The sequence below is a fragment of the Sylvia atricapilla genome, chromosome 3, assembly GCF_009819655.1.
Source record: "Sylvia atricapilla isolate bSylAtr1 chromosome 3, bSylAtr1.pri, whole genome shotgun sequence".
In the NCBI taxonomy this organism is placed as follows: domain Eukaryota; kingdom Metazoa; phylum Chordata; class Aves; order Passeriformes; family Sylviidae; genus Sylvia; species Sylvia atricapilla.
In genome coordinates this window covers 112,606,317-112,624,966 of record NC_089142.1, presented here as the reverse complement: position 1 = coordinate 112,624,966, position 18,650 = coordinate 112,606,317, and the positions used below count along the sequence as shown (strand labels likewise).

Sequence of the window (18,650 nt, the reverse complement as noted above, 5' to 3'; positions counted from 1 at the left end):
TTGGCACTGCCATTGATCCACACTGAGGATAAGGTGGAGAAGAGTCTCTCGTGGCAGGCCCTGGGCCCAGCCTGCAGACAGGGGCCATTCTGAGAGCAGAAGCAGTGATTCCTACAGCAGGACACCATTCAGGAGAACAGCATTCACAGAAAAGGTGAAGTAGGATTTGGGGGAGTGATGGAAGTCCAAAAGAAAGGTTGTTGCTGATTAGGCAGTGCAATGCTCAGGTGCTTCAGCTGATGCTTAAGACCTTCTCAAACCACGTGGGTTATGCGAGCTGGCCTGCTGGAATGCATCTTTGATGGTGGCTTTTTTGGAAAGTAGAGGAAAGGAGGGAATTTGAGACTTCTGGCCAGGATGCCAGGGCTGCAGAGGTAACCTTTCTTTTGTGGGTGAGCCCAAATAAGACCTGCCTTAAGTTTGGAAGAGCAAAGATGTATGGCAAATCAAGCAGTTTTGGGGGATAAGGGGGAGGAGAAGATACTAGGGTTTGGCCAAAGCTTTCCAAAACTGAGGGGAGTTCAGTCAGGTAGGGATGAAAGCTAGCAAGTTCCTGTGCTTATTGGACCTGCTGGTTGAGCTCCACTGCAACCCAAATCCTGGCCCTGCCCTGTGCTAGGAAAGAGCAGGATGCATTTGTAAGGCAGTTGTGAGAGTCTCCTCTCCCCCACCCTCCACCCTGTGTGTCAGTCAGGGGGATCCTGGGGCCTTGCTGTCTGTCTCCACCCTGGGGGCCTGGGGAAGCACTGCAGTGCTTTGGCTGTGGCCTGCCTTTCCTGGGGCTGCTTATTTCTTTTTGAAGAGCTTGCGGAAGGAGCTGCGGAACCCCCCCTTGGGCTCGTGCCGCGGGTTGTGGTCGCTGAAGGATGTTTGCTCATTGTCATCCTTCTGGCAGAACCTGGTGTTGTCTTCTGCATGGAGCTCCTAAAAGGGAAAAGACAATTTAACCAGCATTTGCAACCTCACATTCTTGTTCCCTTCTCTCTCTAGTTCTCTCTCTGTACTAGGAGGGACCTGGTGGGTGAGGAGGTGCTGACAAGGCTGGGAAACAACACTGATGTCTCTGCAGAGAGCTTGTGGCTGGCTCTAAGGCTGAGGCAGTGAGAGAGGAATAGAAGGATAAGCATTGTTAGAGGTAACTGGAGCCTTTCTTGCTAAGCTTTTTGTTCAGGAGAAGCTCACTAGCTTCTTTTGCCAGTGAGGGAGCAAGCCAGCTTGGGCAGCTGGAAGAACTTCCCACCCTCTCCTTTCTTCCCTAGGGTAGAGAGGCATCAGGCTTTGGAGTTGTGGTAAGGTGGGAAAGACTCTTCTGCTGGCTGTGCTGCTGCAAGGTTTTATATCTGTAGGGCAAAAGGCTCCATTAGCACACACACCTTGTGGTAAATGTGCCACTCAAGGATCTGTCCCTCTTTCAGGAGAGTGCTAAGTCTCAGCAAGACTCTGGACAAGACCCTTTTCTCCAATTCTGCCCACCACTGCCATAGTGATTTCCTTTGCATTGTAGGGGAGAACATGTCCTGCAGTTCTGGACAGGCTCCACATCTGCACCCTGCTGTGGGCCATAGCTCTGTGCAGGTGAGGGCCGAAGAGCTCCTACGCCCCTTTCTCGGGTGGCTGTGTCCCCATGGCTCTTCTCCCTCTGCCTCATCTCCCCTGTTAACCATCTACCACCTCCTTCACTCACTAGGCTTTTCTTTTGAAGTTTCCTTGCTGCCTTTTCAGTCAGGCTGTTGGGACCTACCTCCCATCATCATCTGCACCTACAGCCTCCTGTCTGAGCACTTCACAGAACCCTTGGCCTCTGCTTCCTTGGCTGTGAGGGCCCAAAGTCACTGCAAGCTACAGAACTGTTGCTCCTGCAGAACCTGGTGTCCCTGAAGGGTTACAGTGCTCTTTGCCATGTCCCACCTGAGGGGCACACCTGCTGGGCTCTGACTGTTCTTACACAGACTTTAGCATGGGTCTGTACAATCCAGGCAAGAAATACAAGTGAAACTAAAACTATGGAGCAGATCCCTGCTGGTGTAAATGAGCTGAGCTTGGCCAAGTCATGCTGGTTTACGCTGGCAGGAGTTACCCAGCACTTACCCAGCACTCCTCACAGCAGGTGGAAAGGCACCTGTTTACCTGGGTGTCAACCACAGCACTCAGTTTTGAACAGCTCTGTGTAAACTTTGTGACCTGCTCAGAACATTCACCTGGGGGGAGGCTCAGTGACATGTGGAGACACACAAGAGGCTACCTTGTCTCGAGGATGTTTTAGCTCAGCCAACCGTGCACCTCAACCCCGTGCTTGTCCCCGGGAAAGATGTGTGTGAAAACGAGCTGTCTTGTCCCTCCCTTGGGCATGTACATGCAGTTGAGGACTTGGAATGTGTGGGCTTGAAAGCTGTTTTGGCGTGTTCTACTCTAACTGTATCTCAGATCCTTCTCCTGCTGCTGCTGCACCACAAGTTGCCATTTTTTTTTCCTCCTCCTATTTAAGCCTCCTTACTTCCAAAAAGCTCGGTTTTTCACCCGCTCCTCTCTGTGGGGGGAAGTAGCTCCTTTGGGAGCTTCGAGATGAGGCTGAGATCATGTGGGGCTGAACATTCCTGTCCTGCTTCTGCTGCAGACGGCTCCCACTGCTGCTCCGTGTGCTGTAGAGTCTGGTGCTCACACCCTCGGCGCTCCGCGGCAGCTCCTTCAGGGACCTGCTCAGCTGCTTCCCTTTGCTGTGGAACATCTCTCGCTTGTAGGTGCTGCTGCTCACGGGAGTGCAGCTCTTAGGCAGCGGCTGCAAGGCATGGTCTGTCCTCTCCGGTTCAGAGGTGAAGTTCACTGGCCTAAGGAAGCAAATATCCAGGCTGGACTCGGAAGAGGCCGGGGAGCAGTTCTCAAAGAGAGCGAGGTTCTGGAAGGTGTCGTCCTCGTAGGGGCCTGGCATGGTGAAAACCTCCCCAGGGTAGTCAAACTCTTCGTAGCTCGGGGCAAAGTTCCTGGCGTCCTGCAGCAGCTCCACAGAGGTCCTGATGGCTCTCTCGGTGTTCCCCACCGCGTCGGCTGGAGGCGCCTCGTACTCCATCTCGGGGATGGACTGCAAGGGGGCTGTCAAGGCCTTGAGCTCCTGCTCTGTCAGCTGAGAGGAGGCAAGGATGTTCTCTGGCCTCTCGTGTTTCCTGCTTTCCATCTCCCAGTCGGGGGGCTTTACAGCCTGGATGTTCTCCATCACAGTTGGCTGGGGTTTCTTCATCTGCGGCATCAAATGCCTTAAAAATAAAAACCAAAACAAAACAGACAAGTGGAATACTAAAGGATGGCAGACAGCATGACAAATTCCCCCATCCCTTCACTCCCCCAGCCCTGTTGTGTTGATTTTATGGCTAAAAGGTACTCTTCTGTCTCAGAGAACAGTGACAGAGGTGTCTCTTACAGAAATTGCCTGCCTGGCTAGGAGGACCAAACCTGGAGAGACAAAACTGCTTATCCAACAGCTTTAACTGACTTCTGTGCACAACAGTATGAAAGGCATAGAAACTGAGATGAGAGGCCAACTGCTCCATCTCTCTTCTCTTCCTCATCATTTTAGATTTTCACTTTCCTTCTCTCTCTGTAATGTAGGAGGAGCTGTGCCTCACTTTCCTGTGGTGTGGTTGTCTTTTCAGGTGGACTGGGTTTCTCTCTCGGGTAAGGTGACTGTCCCCAAAATGTGTCAGGAGTACTTGGAGGGCTCCTACCCTCCTTGTGCTCCAGCTGAGTCTTCAGCTCAGGATGAGTGTGGGAGGGGAGGCCTGGAGCAGCCTGTCTGTGAGAGGAGGGAGGTTGGCTTGGGCAGCCTGGGGAGAAGGAGGCTGAGGGCTGATCTGTGACACTGCGAACAGAGGGGGACTGGGAGTGATGCAGCCGAACTCTTGTTGGTATCAAACCAGATAAGAGAGCACAGTAGCCACAAATTGGTGGCATAAGAATAAAGGTAAGTCTAGCGTGCTTCTTTGATCAGCATCTCATTTGGCACCTGTCAGGCTGGCAATGGCCAAAGGGGAACCATAGGAGTGGTTGAGGGCACTTGGTCTGTTCAGCCTGAGGGGAGACCTCATTGCAGTTACAACTTCCTGTGAGGGAAAGCAGAGGAGCAGACCTGATCTCTTCTCTGTGGTGACAAAAGACAGGACCTGAGGGAATGGCCTGGAGTTGTGTCAGGAGAGGTTTAGGTTGGAGATTAGGGGGTGGTTGGGCACTGAACAGGCTCCCCAGGGCAGTGGTCACAGCACCAGCCTGACAGAGTCCAAGAGGTGCTTGGACAATGCTCTCAGGCATCTGATGTGACTTGAAGATAGTTCTGTGCAGGGCCAGGAGTTGGACTCAGTGCTTCTTGTCCTTTCCAGCTGAGAATATTTTGTGATTCTGTGAAGGTTTCCAGGTGCTATCAGTAGCCCTGCCTGTTTTCACTTAGTCTTGTCTCTTTTTGAACCCATTTTGTACTTGTATCTTGTGATAGTGAATCACATCATTCAATTATAAGCTGTATGGAAAAGTATTTTTTTCCCTGCTCTGAGACCTTGGACCTGTTTCCCAGCTCTTGTAATGTTGACAGTGAATAATGCAGAGTGTTACTGTGCACACCACTGTCAGGCCTAAACAAATTCACGTCCTCTCTAGAACATTCCCTGTTTGTAAACCACACAGCAGGGGATGGCAGGATGGAGCCAGCCCTTCATCTCTCTATCCATATACAGGGAGTGGTTTTAGGAATGACAGCCTGTAGCTGCCTGGTGTCACTGGTGTGGGTGAGGAGAGAGTTCTCAGCCTACTCTGAAAGCTGCCCACAAGGACAACAGGCTTACGGGGTGGTTGTGCCAGAGGAAGGTGCTGCTGGGAATGACTGGATGGCCTCTTCAGTGTGGATCCCACTGTCCCGCATGGATGCTGCACTGGGTGTTGGAGAAACCTCCTGGCTTGTGCACTGGGAGGTGAGACCTTTGTACAGCTTCACCAGGGATGACCTGAGGGACGAGAAATCCATCGTCGGGCTAAGAAATAAGGCAGGGAATGAGCACGAGCGTGGAGAATCACAGAAAACAGGACTGGGAGGGACCTCAACATTCCCATTCACCTGTTCCCACCCCAAGGAAGAGCCTGTTCCACCTAGTCTGCTCCAGCCACCAGGGCATCCTGCTTTCTGTGGTGCTCTTAACACCCCTCCTGGTAGCAGTCCCTCCCCAGCAATCTGCTCCAGCGCTTTACCACCCTTTACTTGGAAACTTCCTCTGAAATGGATCTTGTCCTACTCCTCAGGTAAATCATCACAAGGAGCAAAGGCTCCAGATTCTGATTTTTAGTAAAAAGCCTTGGTTTCAAGGAATTGTTCTGAACTGCAACTTGAGATTCTACATTCAGGGTCATTTCTGTCATAGTTCACCTCCAACAAGTTATGGGAGGCATTTCTTTCTCCCACCTCCTCCCCCAGTAAAATAAGAACCATTCTTTTGGAGTCTCAGCCCATAAGGGAAACAGTCCTCACCCTCCCCAGGGCCTGGAGCTGCCAGAGCTAAATCCCTGTGTGTTTTCCCTCTGGGGAGTGACTTTGCCACCAGCTTAAGGAATCAAATGATCCCATGAAACATGTGGCTGCTATGTTTAGAAGGATTTAGAAGTGGTTTTTCTTTTGCTCTCAGAGTTAGGCAGAAGGTCCCACCCCAAAACTGCCCTCAGTTTGGAGGGCAAATGCCAGTAGTGGTTCTTCAGCATTCAGGTGCAAAGGGCTTTGTTTTATTTCAACAGAGCAATGTGCCTGTTGCTCCTGCCTGGACCTAAACCTCCTGTTTGCCAGACTTCCCCCCTCCCTTCCTGGTGACAGAGAGAATGTGCTAATGTTGTGCTTACTTCTTCAGCTTTTTCCTCTTCTGTATCAGCAGGTCCTCGTTGCACTGGAAAAGGAGGCTGTAGTGTGAGATGAAAACACGGAGGCGCTGCACACACACCAGCAGCAGGTAATAGTCAGGGTGCTCCTGCTCCGTGAACTTGAGGACATTCTGAGGCACAGAGGAGAACAGGCTGTTGGGAGGCTGTGCTGCCCCTTTCTGGGGAGAAGGCACTACTGGAGCCATGGCTTAGGGCTCTGGAGTGCCCATGGCACTGCCCTGGGGGAGCTTTGTTGGGCTCCAGGAGTGTCTGAGGGACTTGGCTGGGCCTGCCTCCCACTGGTCCTGTGCAAATGCACATGGAGCCACTGTAAATGTACTCAAGGGACGTGTGGTGAGGCACTGGTTGGCTTTGGCTTTGGGTGAATAAACCAATGTTTTGATTTTTTAAGGCTTGCTTTCTGTATATTTGCCTTGTCTGAAATGCTTCAGTACAATTCCGGTAAGCCTTCTGTGAAGCAGAGCCCTTTTTATCAGCCATCTCTCTGTAGTACAGGTTGTTGGGCCCTAGGAGCCCTCTCAGATGTGTCCCACCTCTGGTCTCCTGTTTTCCCAGAGCAGCAGACAGCAGAGCCTTTGGCTTCCCAGGGGACAAAAGCTGTTTCTGCCAGGTCAATTGGAGAAACTGGTAAATATAAGCAAGCCTGATGTGAAAAAGATGAAACTTAACCTATTGTTAGCTGGCTTTCCCTTTCAAAGTTGGAGTTTTTTTCTTCAAAGAACCCACTGGGTTTGTCAGTACCTGTAGAGGCCCAAATACCTGCTCTAAGTGTCACCTGATGTGATGAGAGTTCAACAACACAGTTCCCACCCTGGGGCCCTACCTGTAGATGAATAAGGTATTCAGGGATTCGCTGGACTATATGAAAGAACAGAATGTAGAGATCAGACTTGATTTCTTCTTCTACCTGGAATAGATAAAATGACTTAAGAGTCTTTTCCACCCATAAAACACATCTCCTTCCACATGGTTATGTGGTTTAATGAGTGGTTATGCTGTAAGGAGTTACAACAATTCACAGGGGCACACCAGGTATTTAGCTTGGGGATTATCTACTAGGGACACTCAGCCTAATGAAGTAGGGGAGTGCATTGAAAGTGCACTAGATAAGTTTCAGTGAAACCCCAAGAAGAAGACACTGTTATTCAGAAAGAAGTTCTTAGTTTAGGCTCAAATTAATTGAAAAAAAAAAGATATTGACTTCTGAATTAAAATATCTTCGAAGCAAGCAAATGTGGTGCAGTTATTGCACTTTAAACTATCTTCATATTTAACTTTCCAAGTTTAAACCAAGAACCCAGGACCAAATAGCTGGAGCTGGAAGTGAAGACTCTTTTCTCTATAAGGGACTTTTTGGATGAGTCCTCCACTTTCCAGGAGACAGTTCCTGGAAAAGGTCTGGATAGCTTGTGCATAGACAAGCTTTTGGGAGGTGTAATCTGAGACACTGTTTCATGGCACAGCAGAAAAGCAGCTTTGGTTTCAGACTGTGAAGAAGGTGTTAAATCTGCCTTTTTTAGGTGCTGGTCAGCCATGGCAACCTCCTGGAAACAGAACAAGTGGATTGGCAGCACAGTCCTATCATGGGTAGGCATATCAGGAAGAGTTCCAGGCCTGCATGTTGCCATTACTGTCTGGGGAGCAGGCAGGGAGTTTTACCTCCTTCAGGATCACCACGTGGATCAGAGAGATGCATTCTGGCAGGTCCCTCAGATAAGCAACATAGTAGTCCAGAAAATTATTCTTACAAAAGAGAAAGAGAAAAGAACAAACAAACTTAAAAGATTTTTGGTCACAGAGACAGCCCAACAACTGTTGATTCCCCATCCATCACTGCTGGAAGGTCAGCAGTGCAGCAGAGCTGCTCTTTCACTTCGTCAGGGCTTGGAATTTCTCAGGAGAGAGAGGTTCTTTCTTCTGTTTTATAAAAAATGTGTTTACCTTTACTGCAGGTGGGGAGGGGTTGACAGGCTGGGCAGTAAGAAACTCTTCTTATCTAAGATTCTTAAAATTTATAAAATATCAGATGAGATTTTACACATCCTTGCTGCTCACCAGGGCAACAGAAGAGGGTGCAACAAACCACATGAGTATCTGCCTGCCCAGCTGCTTGTCAGAACTCTGAGCAGGGTGTGTTGGGCAGGGGAGCATCAGAACCACTCCCTTTTCACGCCCTCGCTGGAAATGCAGCTATTCAAGCTGTCACTGTTCACGTGTGGCTCCTGCAAGCAGGTGTGGGTCTCATGTAGGTTATGGAGCTGTGCTGTGAGGCTGTTTGCTGGCAGGTGGGATCCCTGAACAACAAAGGGGCTGCCCCTTCAGGCACAGCACAGCCCCTCTGTTTTAGGGTGTCTCAGTCCACCTGTGCCTCAGCAAAACGTCATGAATCTCCAGAAGGTTCTGGAGAGGTCTTTAACATACCTCATCATTTGTCAGCTTCAGGAAGATGTCTCCCAGGATCCCTTGTCTTGGCCAGCTCAGGACCCTCTCCTGGAGAGCGTGCAGTAAATCCACGTGCTGCTGCACCAGGAACCGCAGAGAGTTGGGGAAAAAGCTGCCAGGAGACCAAAGCAGCCTGGTCACACCGAGCAAACCTCATCCCTGTCAAGTGAGTACTGCTGAAGTGGGCATTCCTGAGTGCTCAGCACAGCCTTGCACATGTATCACTGACTGTTACACCTATTATTGCTACTATAGTGCAGCTGTTATTAACTGCTGTGGTTGGAATCCTGCCTGCATCAGGGGGTCCTGTTTTAGCTGCTGTGCACATGCAAGTACCCTCTCCAGCTGGCTCTTCATAAAGTGTTTTGAGAGCTCCTTAGACTTTCCTTGCAATGCATTGAGTAGCTGACCAGAACTAGCAGCACTGAAAAGCCCCAGGCAATGCTGCTGTGGCTGATGATGCAGGACCATGGGCCTGAGCCATCCCACTGGGAGCCTGGAGGAGAGCTGGCCAGATTTCTGTGTTCTGTCAGGCCTCTTAATGAGACAACCCAGTGATGCAGGGCTGGTCAAAATGTGCTACCGCCTTTTGGCCACTGATTTCACCCAGAATCAGAATGAAGATGGTGGGCAAGATGCAAGGGACAGGCAGGAACATCTTTAATGACTGCAAAACCCTCCAGTACCTCCAGTTTTCAACTGGAAATAAACTAAGTGTTCAAAGATCTCTTTGTGCGTGTAAAAAAAGTGTGTGAAGGGATAATGCAGAAGTAATATTGACTGAAGAAAACTCCCCCAAAGACAGAGAGCACATGGCATCAAATACCTTCTCTCTTTGGTGCTTCTTTTCACATCTGGCCCTTGCAGTGTGGCCTTGATCTTCAGGATTAGGGAAAGGTTGATGACATACTTCCTTTCTGACTCCAGCAGTTCCAAGGCGATGTTCTGCCTTTTGGCTTCCAGGAGATAATGGTAAGGTTTAAAAATAAGAAAATACTGACCTCAAGGACAGCTGCATTTTAGACTGGTGAAGTGACCATGAAAGGAGAAAGTTGTTTAAAAGTGATACCAATGTCTCTTCTTTTTGTGTGTTCTTTGCCCAAAATGTTAAACCCCAGCCTGATGCTACAGCATGCCCCAGACATGACCAGAGCCTCAGTTTGCAATGAAAGCTCCAAAGAGGTGTTCCCCCCATGAATACCAGATTTTTCTAAGAATTACAAAACAAGGATGCAAAGGCAAAACAACTCATATCAGAGTTTCCCATCCTGCAGGATCCCTGAAGATTGAGAAGTTGTGTTTTCCACCCACTTAAGCAACTACACTGCTGCAATCCCATCAGTACTCTGAACCTGACAGGTCTTGGAAAGGAGGAGGGCTGTCCTGGCTACAGAGTGGTTCTGGCAGTCACACAGCCAACAAATACAAAGGCCAGAGGTCTTGGAGTGTGAGGCCCTGAGAGATTCCCCCCCAGCAGCAGAAACTGGCCTGTGTGTCTCCCTCCATGGATGCTGATCACCAGTCAGCTCACATCAGCTTTGAGCCTCTCTAGCCAGAGTTTTCTGTTCCTTACCAGCCAGAGAGGGTTCACATATTATGTTGTCTGCTGAGCTGTATCTGCTTTGGCCCATGTCCTTCCCTCTCTCTGGCTGCTCTTTGGAAATGTACTCATCTCCCCAGTCCTTGGTGTCCTTGGGCTGCTTCCATACTGTTGATGGCAGATGCATTTTTGACTGCCCCTCTGGTGCCAGGGAAGGCTTGAGGCTGTCATCTGTCTCTAGGGCTGCTCCTGCAATGACAGACAGGCCTATGGACTGACATCTCAGCATCTCTCTGACAGGTTATGCAGCTAAGCTGTGTTTCCATCCATCTGAAGCACTGGAAGGTGAATTTGGAGCATCATTTGTTCTTCACAAGGGTTGTAGCCTTGTGGAGTTAGTTTACAAGGGAAGCACAGTTTGTGAGCTCTTCAGCAGAATAAGGTTTGCACTCTTCCACATTTATTTTCAAGTTAAGATCCAAAATTAGACATATGTTAGAGAAGAAGCATCACCATCTCTTTCCAAGTGGGAAAAGTGGTGCTCTCACTGTTCTTTGTCACATCAGGAAGCTTCAATTCTTCCTTTCTGTAAAAGCACTTAGATTCTAAGTAAGGAACAGCAGAAAGGCTTTCTCTGCCAAATCCTTGGCACTGACCATCAGAGACACTTCAGGGACACAGGTTTGCCCTCAAGTGCAAGTAGAAAATGGAGGCACATGGCAGAGTGAAAGAAATCCCTGTGAATTGCCTTCCCTGAAAGCATTGCCTCAGTGCAGTAGAGCAAGCACTCTAATTGAATCATTGTCCTGCTGTCTTTGGATGTTTGATGCTTTCTTACCTGGGCCTGCTATGACTTTCACACCTCCTTCTGCCATAGGCATGATCCTGGTGTCAGACACTGTTGAAGAACAAAGGGAACTTTAGCAACAGAAGGCTACTGTAGAGCTTGTTTCTTCCTGCCAAGCCCTGTCAGTAGGGTTAAATCCTCTTGCACAGTTTTGCTATGAAAACACCCCATTTGGACTGTCAGGAAGGAGGATCTTTACTGCTGTGCTCTTGTCCCAGCCTGTGTCTCAGTGGCACTTGCAGGCAGACACTGTGGGGTCCCTGCTGTGCTCAGTGCTGTGAGACTGCAGAGGAACCTGAGCAGTCTTGGCTTCCCTTGGCAAGTTGGGTGGAAAATACTCCACACAGAACAAAGAGGATGGAGACCTGGCACAGAGACAGGGCTGCCATTCTGAGTGGAAAGGAGCTCATTGAAGAACAGAGGGATGAGACTGGAAAGAAAGGAGCAGTGGGTGAGAAAGGTGGCTGTGCAAGGGATGTGAAGGAGAGAGCTAACACACCACCTCAGAATGTAGAGCACAAGAGGAGAACCACAGCTGGCAGGTTCTGAGCAAAGCAGAGTAGAAAACAGCACATGGTATTTATCAAATCTCTGCCTTTGTTGACGTTATAAATTAATATGTTTTTATTATCTTCCTATCTGAACAACAAGAGAGTGATAGACCAGCTTAGAGCCCCAAACTTAATTATAGAATGAAAGGCTGTAGTCCATCACCTTGTCTTTGATTCCAACTTCCAAGTGTTTGGCAGTTGTCAGTGTTTTCCTCATCTAGGTGTGATCCTCCTTCCTGTGGCCTGCTCCCTCACACAGAAACAAAACCAGAGTTTTTATCAAGAGCCCCCATTTGGTTCTGTATCTGGGCCACTGACACTACAGGAATGAAGATCCAGCCTGCATCCCTCTCCTTGGAGGAGGCAAGAAATGGCTGTTGGGACAGTGTTCACAAAGTAAATACTTCCTGAGAAAGGCCCTGCATTTGCCTGTTCTGTTCCTTACCTTTTTCGTAAGTCACGTTGTGTAAAAGACTGGTGAAATCTTCATTAATCAGCACAGGCTCTGGGAGGTTGATGGATCGAAATGGGCTGCCCTGGAGAGGTGTTGGCACTGTCTGTGAGCTGTGGTCATCCTTCTGTGCTCTTCTGCACAAACACAAACAACGAGGTGGTTGGAAAGTCTGAATGCTACAGGTGAAGCTCCTTCACTACATTTGTGGCCAACACTGGCAGAAATAGGACAAGTCTAGCAGAGACCAGGAAGGGAGCTGGCTTTGATGGAATTGGCAGTTCATGAATGGAACTGGAATGTCCTGGAAATAACTTCCAGTGGCTATAGGAGAAGGTTATTTCAGATCTATTCTTTTGCAGAACATATTTCATCTAATTAAATAGTTTAATTAGCTGAGGGGCTAGCCTAGATTTGCAAAGTGTTTGCATCAAGGCAGCTATATAGATTCATGATCAAAACTGTTTTCAGAAGGAGGCTAATTAGGACCAAGCTGGACAGCCATCTGCTTCATCACAGCATCAGTGTGGCCCAGCAGTGTGCAAACATTCTCTGACTCTGCTCAGAGGAGAAAAGGCTGGTGACAGGGAAGCAGAGCATGCCTGCACCATTGGGAGCCCATTGAGTCCTGCAAGGTTGGAAGGGGAAATTGCAATGGTGTTGTCTGAACGGTGGAGGCTTTTGCCTTTCAACAGCCCCAGCATGTCTTTAGTGGGTGCCTGTTCCACCAGGCCCTGGTTCTCCAGGGAGCTGCTGGGGGTTGTTTTGCTGTTGGAATCACAGTGACGTGTTAGTATTTTTCTTCTGTCTTTGCTCTGTGGCGTATGAATCTAAAATCTTGGGGTGAACTGAAGCATTTCTCATCATAAACAGGGTTGATACACATGTCCAGCCAAGAAAAAAAATAAGAAATTATGCTCTACAGAAAGGAACAAAATGGACAGCACTGCTAATTAGCATTTTCAGCAGCCTGGAGTTTGGGCCCTTACTTAGCTTTCATTTTCCGTGATTCCCGCCGCTTCTCTTGCTGCAGCTGCTCAATTTTCTGTTGCATTTCCTCCTGCTTGGCACTGATTTCTTCAATCATTGACTTTGCATCGCTGAGCTCCTCCTGAGTGACAGGCAAAAAAAAGCACAGCATTTCCAGGGTGCCCATCAGCCTCAGGTGGCACAGCTCTGCTCAGGGTGCTGTGGGCATTGGGCTTCAGGGCTTCATCCACCACCAGCTGAAAGCACTGGGAGGACTCCTGCCCTGAATGGTATTTGGAGGTGGACCTTAGGGAGCATTTCCCTCTGCAGTTTTCCAGCATGTGTATTCACATGTTGCACTTGGTTCAGATCCCAGTGTGAGCATTCACGTGTGTAAGCTTTTGCCAATCAGGCCGTGGATCTGCCCTTTTGGCCTGGTTTCCTAAGGAAATGAGGCCCTCCATATCCTCCCTCAAGCAGTTTCAGCCAAGCCTTCCTCAGATACAGAGCTCTGCTGCATGAAGTTCCTGCAGGTTTCATGAAGGTGAGCAACAGGATTGAGGATAAATACTCCAGTTTCATGTAAACCAAAGGATTTTCCCTGAGCAAGGAGGTGGCTGCCCTGGGAGCTCAGTGTTTGAATAGCCAACATGGGCATGAGACAGAGGGAGAGCAGCCTTTGCCCCTTCTGTTCCTTGCATAATTCTTTGTATCTGCATTTTAAATCCCCTTTTCTCCTATGACAACGTCCTGGGTAACCCTGTGTCTGGTTGCTCTGAGACCTAACCCATATACCCTTGCCCTTTTTGTTGTCTCCCTTGCTTGTCTGGCACCAAGGGCTCCTTTTCCCTGGTGCCATCTGTCTCCCTGTCACAGGGTTAGTAATGGCCTTTTGCAGTAAGCAGCCCTCTTTAACTTCACAAGGTATTATTGACTCAGCAAAACCCCATGGGGAAAATTTGCAATAAAAACAATAAAAGAGTTCCTCTGCCTGCCTAGTCATCCAGTTTCTGCATGGAGACACTGGCTGGTCTAAAGTGTATACATCAAGCCTTCTTGCTAGGCTGTGTCTCCAGCCCTTTGTCTTTACCCTCTTGGGCCAGATCAAACCAGGCAGCACTTCCTCCCAGCCATGTGGAAATGCCACTTCAAAAGGCTTTAGGGTTTTGTGTTAATTTGCTGCTCCCCAGTGGCTTTGGTTCCTGCAGGAAATGCAGGAGACCTGACCCAGGGAGAGGTGTGGGCCAGTGGCCCAGCAGTAGCCTGTGAACAGCCATAAACCCATGGCATGTGCAGCCCAGAGCAAGGGTGCTGGTGCCCAGGTAACTCTCAGTACTCACGGCCAGTCAAGAAGGGTAAACGGGCCAGAATATGGGTTACTTTTGAGTTGGAGCAGTCAAGGGAGACCCAAAGGCAAGGGAATTACCCCGGTGTATCCAAAACAATTGCCGGCTCCTTTTCCTTGCAAACAGCAAATACTGATGGAGGCAGGGGAATGCTTCCCTCTGCAACACAAGGAATGTGTGCAGCCTCCCCACAGGTCACACCCCTACCTTGAATGTGTTGAGGGAATTCTTCATCTCAGCCACCTTCTCTTCCATGGCACAGCGGCAGCTCTTGACCTTCTCTTCCAGGGCATACTCTCCATGCTGGATCCGTGACAGCTCCTGCATCGCTTCTGTGAAACCTGCCTTCAGCTCAGAGGCCAGTGCCTGCAACTACAGCAACCACACACACGGTGGCTTCAGTCCCTCCTCCCAGGCTCAGGTGTTTGTGTTCCCGAGGGTCACAAAGGCTGGGTGGAACCCATCCTGTAAGGTGGGTGCTGTCCTCTTTCTGCTCCTCCTTTCATTGCTGGGAAACATGGGGAGAGGTTTGGCCCCTGCTGCAGCCTCAGTACAGAGTAGGAGGTGTTTGTCTTGGGCAATCAATGTGCCCCTTTTCTAGACTATTTTTAAATGCTTTTTTGAGGTTTTCCAGGCTCCCTGGCAGTTTGCAGCCTGTCAGCCTGAAGTAGGAGAGGACAGCCTGAAACATGCCAAGAAGGTTCTGCTGCAGTAACAGCAGCCAGATTATTAATCTCCAAAGCAGCTGAGCAATCAAGAACAAGTCTGGTTTTGAGCAAGTCCTCCTCCTACACGTGCTCGTGGGGCCGGTGCTCTCCCCACACACATCTAACCCCTTGCTCTCCAAGGGCTGTGGAGAAGCTCTGTCCTTTGCCACAGCCCTCTCCATGGAAGGAGGCAGCTCTAACTTGTGTTGGGGAGGGAACAGGAGGTTTTCCCCGGCATACAGTGACGCTGTGCCCACTCTCTCTCTTTCCTGTCCCTAGAGGCCCTGGTGCTGCTGGAAGAGCTCACCACCTAAGCTGGAGGTAGCCAGTGATAGCCGGGTGAAGCAGGAGATGGACTGGGCCAAGCCGGGCTGGCAGAGCAAGCAGACAAGGCAGGTGGAGGTGGGCAGTGAGGGGTCAGCGGCTGGCAGGGGGCTGAGCAGGGAGTCCCCTCTGGGGAGCAGCTCGGGCTGGTGGCCCTGCACTGCCCCCAGGGCTGTGAATGAGGCCTGCACAAAGCCCACAGCGAGGTCGCGGCCCAAGGCACTTCGGCACAGAGCATTTTTACCTTTACCACAGAAATTCGGCCTAACATCTGGTTATTAACTGAGTCCACAACGGGAGCACTGGTGGTAAGCAGAGAGCCACCCCGGGAGCTCAGGCGCTTGGGTCCTGCAAATGGAGCAGAGATGGCTTCCGATACCTCGGGGCAATGGCACCAGCTCCTCTGCTCAACACGGCCGTGTCTGCACAGAGGGAGGCTGCCATCGTCCCCCTCCTACCCCAGCGTCACCCAGAGCCCCACTCTGACCTGGCTGCACACACTGCCCGGCTGCCTGGGCATGAGGAGGGCACTGACTGCAGCCACAGGCACTGCCACAGTGCAGAGGGGAGCAGGAGGCTGGGGACATCTTCCCTCATAAGGATGACAACCCTGAGTCCCCGAGCCAGCTGGAGCTCCAGACTCCTTGGCTCAGCCCTTTCCCCCAACCCTGCTGGCCACAGTGTCACCCTGTGACCTGTGAGGGTAGCCTGAAGGGTTCCAGGGACTGCTTGGGGCAGACAGTGACTGCACTGCTTCTGATACCTCAGCATCATCAGACACCCTAACATATGTGCCTGGAGAAGGGGGAGGGAGGGTTATAAAGTACTGTGGCTGTGCAAAATGTTCACATTCCCATCCCTGCTCACAGGTGCTTGACACACTTCCCCCTGGAGCTGATGTGGCCAAGGCACAGTCTGTGTGCCAGCCTGCATCACATACTGCCCTCCAAGTGAAAAGGGCTCATTTGCTGGATGTGTCCCTTCCAACTGGAATATGCTATTCCCTTCTAACCTATGCTATCCATTTTAGAGATCTCCTTCAGGATGGAGATATCACAGCCCCAAGTGTTGCTAGCAGTAGGGCAGCCCTGGAGCTGGCCCTGGAGGTAATATGGTTTGGGGAGAAAAAGCCAAAAATGAAAAAATTCTGCCCACAAACCCGGCCATCTCCTCCTCAGATGCTTCCAGAAAGGGGATAAGCTACACAGATCCTCTGAATGCTATAGGGATGGGAATCATTGCTGATCTTGAACTTTCACAGTAAGAAACTGCAAGGCATCAGCAAAAATGGACCACTGCAGAGACTTTGGTGTCCATGTGCACTGAAACACTCTATGAAAGCAGAGGTCAGCCAACAGAAAGAAAGGTTTGGATTAGAGACTGGACAAAATATCCTCTGCTGCATCCAAGAGCAGACAGTGACCTGTTAGTTTGGGATTCTCTGCTTTCATGGTGACAGTGCTAGCTTAGTTTCTTTGTGTGTCTATCTCAGTGCTCCAGAGCCCAGCCTGAGTCTGTCCTGCCCCATATATCCTTCCTCAGCCCCATGCAGCTTGCAGTGGCTGTTTCAGGCTCTGAAATGCATCCTAGTGTTGCTGCTTGAGGGATGAATGCAGCCAGAAACACCAACCAGCCCCAGAGCTTGTATGATGAAACAAGAAGTGCTGAAACCCTGAGCAGGTCAGGGTTAGCATAGAGAGGAAATGCAGTCTTCTTGCATTGGATGCAGGGTTGATCCGAAATCAAGTGAAGTGGCACAGTAACAGCATGTTATCTTTAAACTCTTGCCAAGCATGGTGTAGCTATGGATTTTAGTTTGAGCTCGTTTCTAAAAGCAAGCTGCCGAAAACCATCCTTTAAATCCCATAAGCTGTTAAAACAGATGGAAGCCATTGAAGTATGAGGCCCTGCCCATGTCTTGCCCATGTGACAGGGATGACCTATGCCTACAGGACCAGAGAGGTACTTCACAGGTTTGTGACCCTCTGCAAAGTCAAGTCAGCTCTGTGTTTCTAAGTGTAACACATACCAAAAAAGACAGATTTTGTAATACAGCAACATTTAAATGGTAATGTGTTATCCTAGGTCATTTATTCATGGGAGTAAAGATGTAATTTAACACTTAATTTGTGGAATTTAAGAAGCAATAACTTAAACTGAACTAATGCCTAGAGGATTAATGAATCTGCACAATCATAGGGAGTCCTTCAAACCTGTCCAAAAACTGTTAAAAAAAAAAGCATTTATGCATCTAAATAATTTAGTACCAGATACAGATTTGAGCACCCCTCTGCCTTTGGAGTGTGGCCCTCAAACATGACAAAGCAAAGCAGTAAGGCATCCAGTGCCATGTGTCTGTAGTAGGTTATGTCTTTCTTGGGCCCCATGACTCCTGTTTCACCTGCTGCCCTGATATTTTTCAGCTCTGTGTGGGCAAACCATGGTGTTCACAAAGGGTGCACAGGACTGATGCTGCTTCCTGCACCTGAGGCACCAAAACTGCAGAGTCTCCCCGCTGTGTCTTGGTGAGTGCCAGCAATTTGAGACATTTGTAAAAGATAACGACTGTCCTTGCAGCCTAAAACTTTGTTCAGGCTTTGAGGCAGCCCAGGGATGATGGCTGTGGACAGCAGATGAGGATGGTTTATGGAAGGAGGGAGTGGGATGGGAAGAGGGCAGCAGAGCCTTGGGGAGCTGGGTCACTGTCCTGGCTGCCACTAAAAGGATGAGAGGGAGCCCTTGGCTCTCTGAGGAGCTGTGTCCCCACAGGTCTCCCCCAGCACCAGCTAGGCTGTCCTGGGCTCTGTCTCCACAGGGATGGCCATTTGCATCTGCCCCCCTTGGCAGCTGTCTAAGCCCTTACACTAGAACAGGACCTGCTGTCTGGGACCTTGAGCCTATCCAAACCAATAGAAAACCAATTGACAGGCTCATGCTAAATGACAGGCTCATGCTAAAGAAATACTTCATAGAACAATTCTGCTATTATAAATATATCCTTGAAAAGAGCAAAACCTGTGGCCACGAAGGAATACTGTCTGTGGTGCTTCTTCCCCCAGCTTATCTACTGCCCACCACTTTGCACATCTTTTGGGGCTGCTCTGAAGAAGTAAATAGAGATTGTGTCTCTCCAAAGAGGGCTGCCTGAGGACACTGCTTGGAACCAATCTGGCACAAGGTCCAGCATTTGACACAAGCCCTGGATCTGGTTTTTCTGAGTTGCATGATGCATGCTTTTACCAGGAAACAGCTAATTTTTAGAACAGCTACCAGCTCCTACTGAAGGGCAGCACTACTACAGCCAAGCATTAGGAAGGCTTGCAGTGCCTCATAGCAGGAAAGCAGCAGAGCTGCAGTGATTTACTGTGGTAAAGAAGCTGGTCCTAGGAGTATATCCAGCATGTGTATTCCTAGGCAAATATGGTAGGAATGCAGTCAGAGCAGCAGAGTAAGGACAGAAGAGAACAATGAAGGTACTTGAAGTGGGCTGCAAGTACTCATCAGCTCTTGTTCCAATCTGTGCAGTCTCTTTGGGTAACTGCATTGTTTGCTGAACCAGAAGGGAAGAGGCA

General features: G+C 49.7%; 1 protein-coding gene across 1 annotated transcript; it reads right to left on the bottom strand.

The window, feature by feature from the left end:
- Positions 1-691: 691 nt before the first annotated feature.
- ARHGEF33 (Rho guanine nucleotide exchange factor 33) lies at positions 692-17,465 on the bottom strand. Its single transcript, XM_066314468.1, has 14 exons — positions 17,346-17,465; positions 14,255-14,419; positions 12,722-12,843; positions 11,727-11,869; positions 10,722-10,781; positions 9,917-10,132; positions 9,170-9,299; positions 8,323-8,455; positions 7,561-7,644; positions 6,725-6,808; positions 5,863-6,011; positions 4,824-5,009; positions 2,495-3,248; positions 692-924 (listed from the first exon to the last, which is right to left on the bottom strand). The coding sequence occupies exons 1-14, from the start codon at positions 17,463-17,465 to the stop codon at positions 787-789; spliced, it is 2,484 nt and encodes an 827-aa protein (XP_066170565.1). The 3' UTR covers positions 692-786.
- Positions 17,466-18,650: the final 1,185 nt, after the last annotated feature.

What these genes read in the sequence shown, in the direction of transcription:
- ARHGEF33 (XM_066314468.1), bottom strand. Translation starts at nt 17,465, where the DNA reads ATGGGGCCCAAGAAAGACATAACCTACTACAGACACATGGCACTGGAT. An exon ending in ACGTGGTGATCCTGAAGGAG is followed by an intron (nt 6,809 to 7,560) that starts GTAAAACTCCCT and finishes TATCTATTCCAG; the next exon opens with GTAGAAGAAGAAATCAAGTC. An exon ending in AAGAGGAAAAAGCTGAAGAA is followed by an intron (nt 5,010 to 5,862) that starts GTAAGCACAACA and finishes CTTATTTCTTAG; the next exon opens with CCCGACGATGGATTTCTCGT.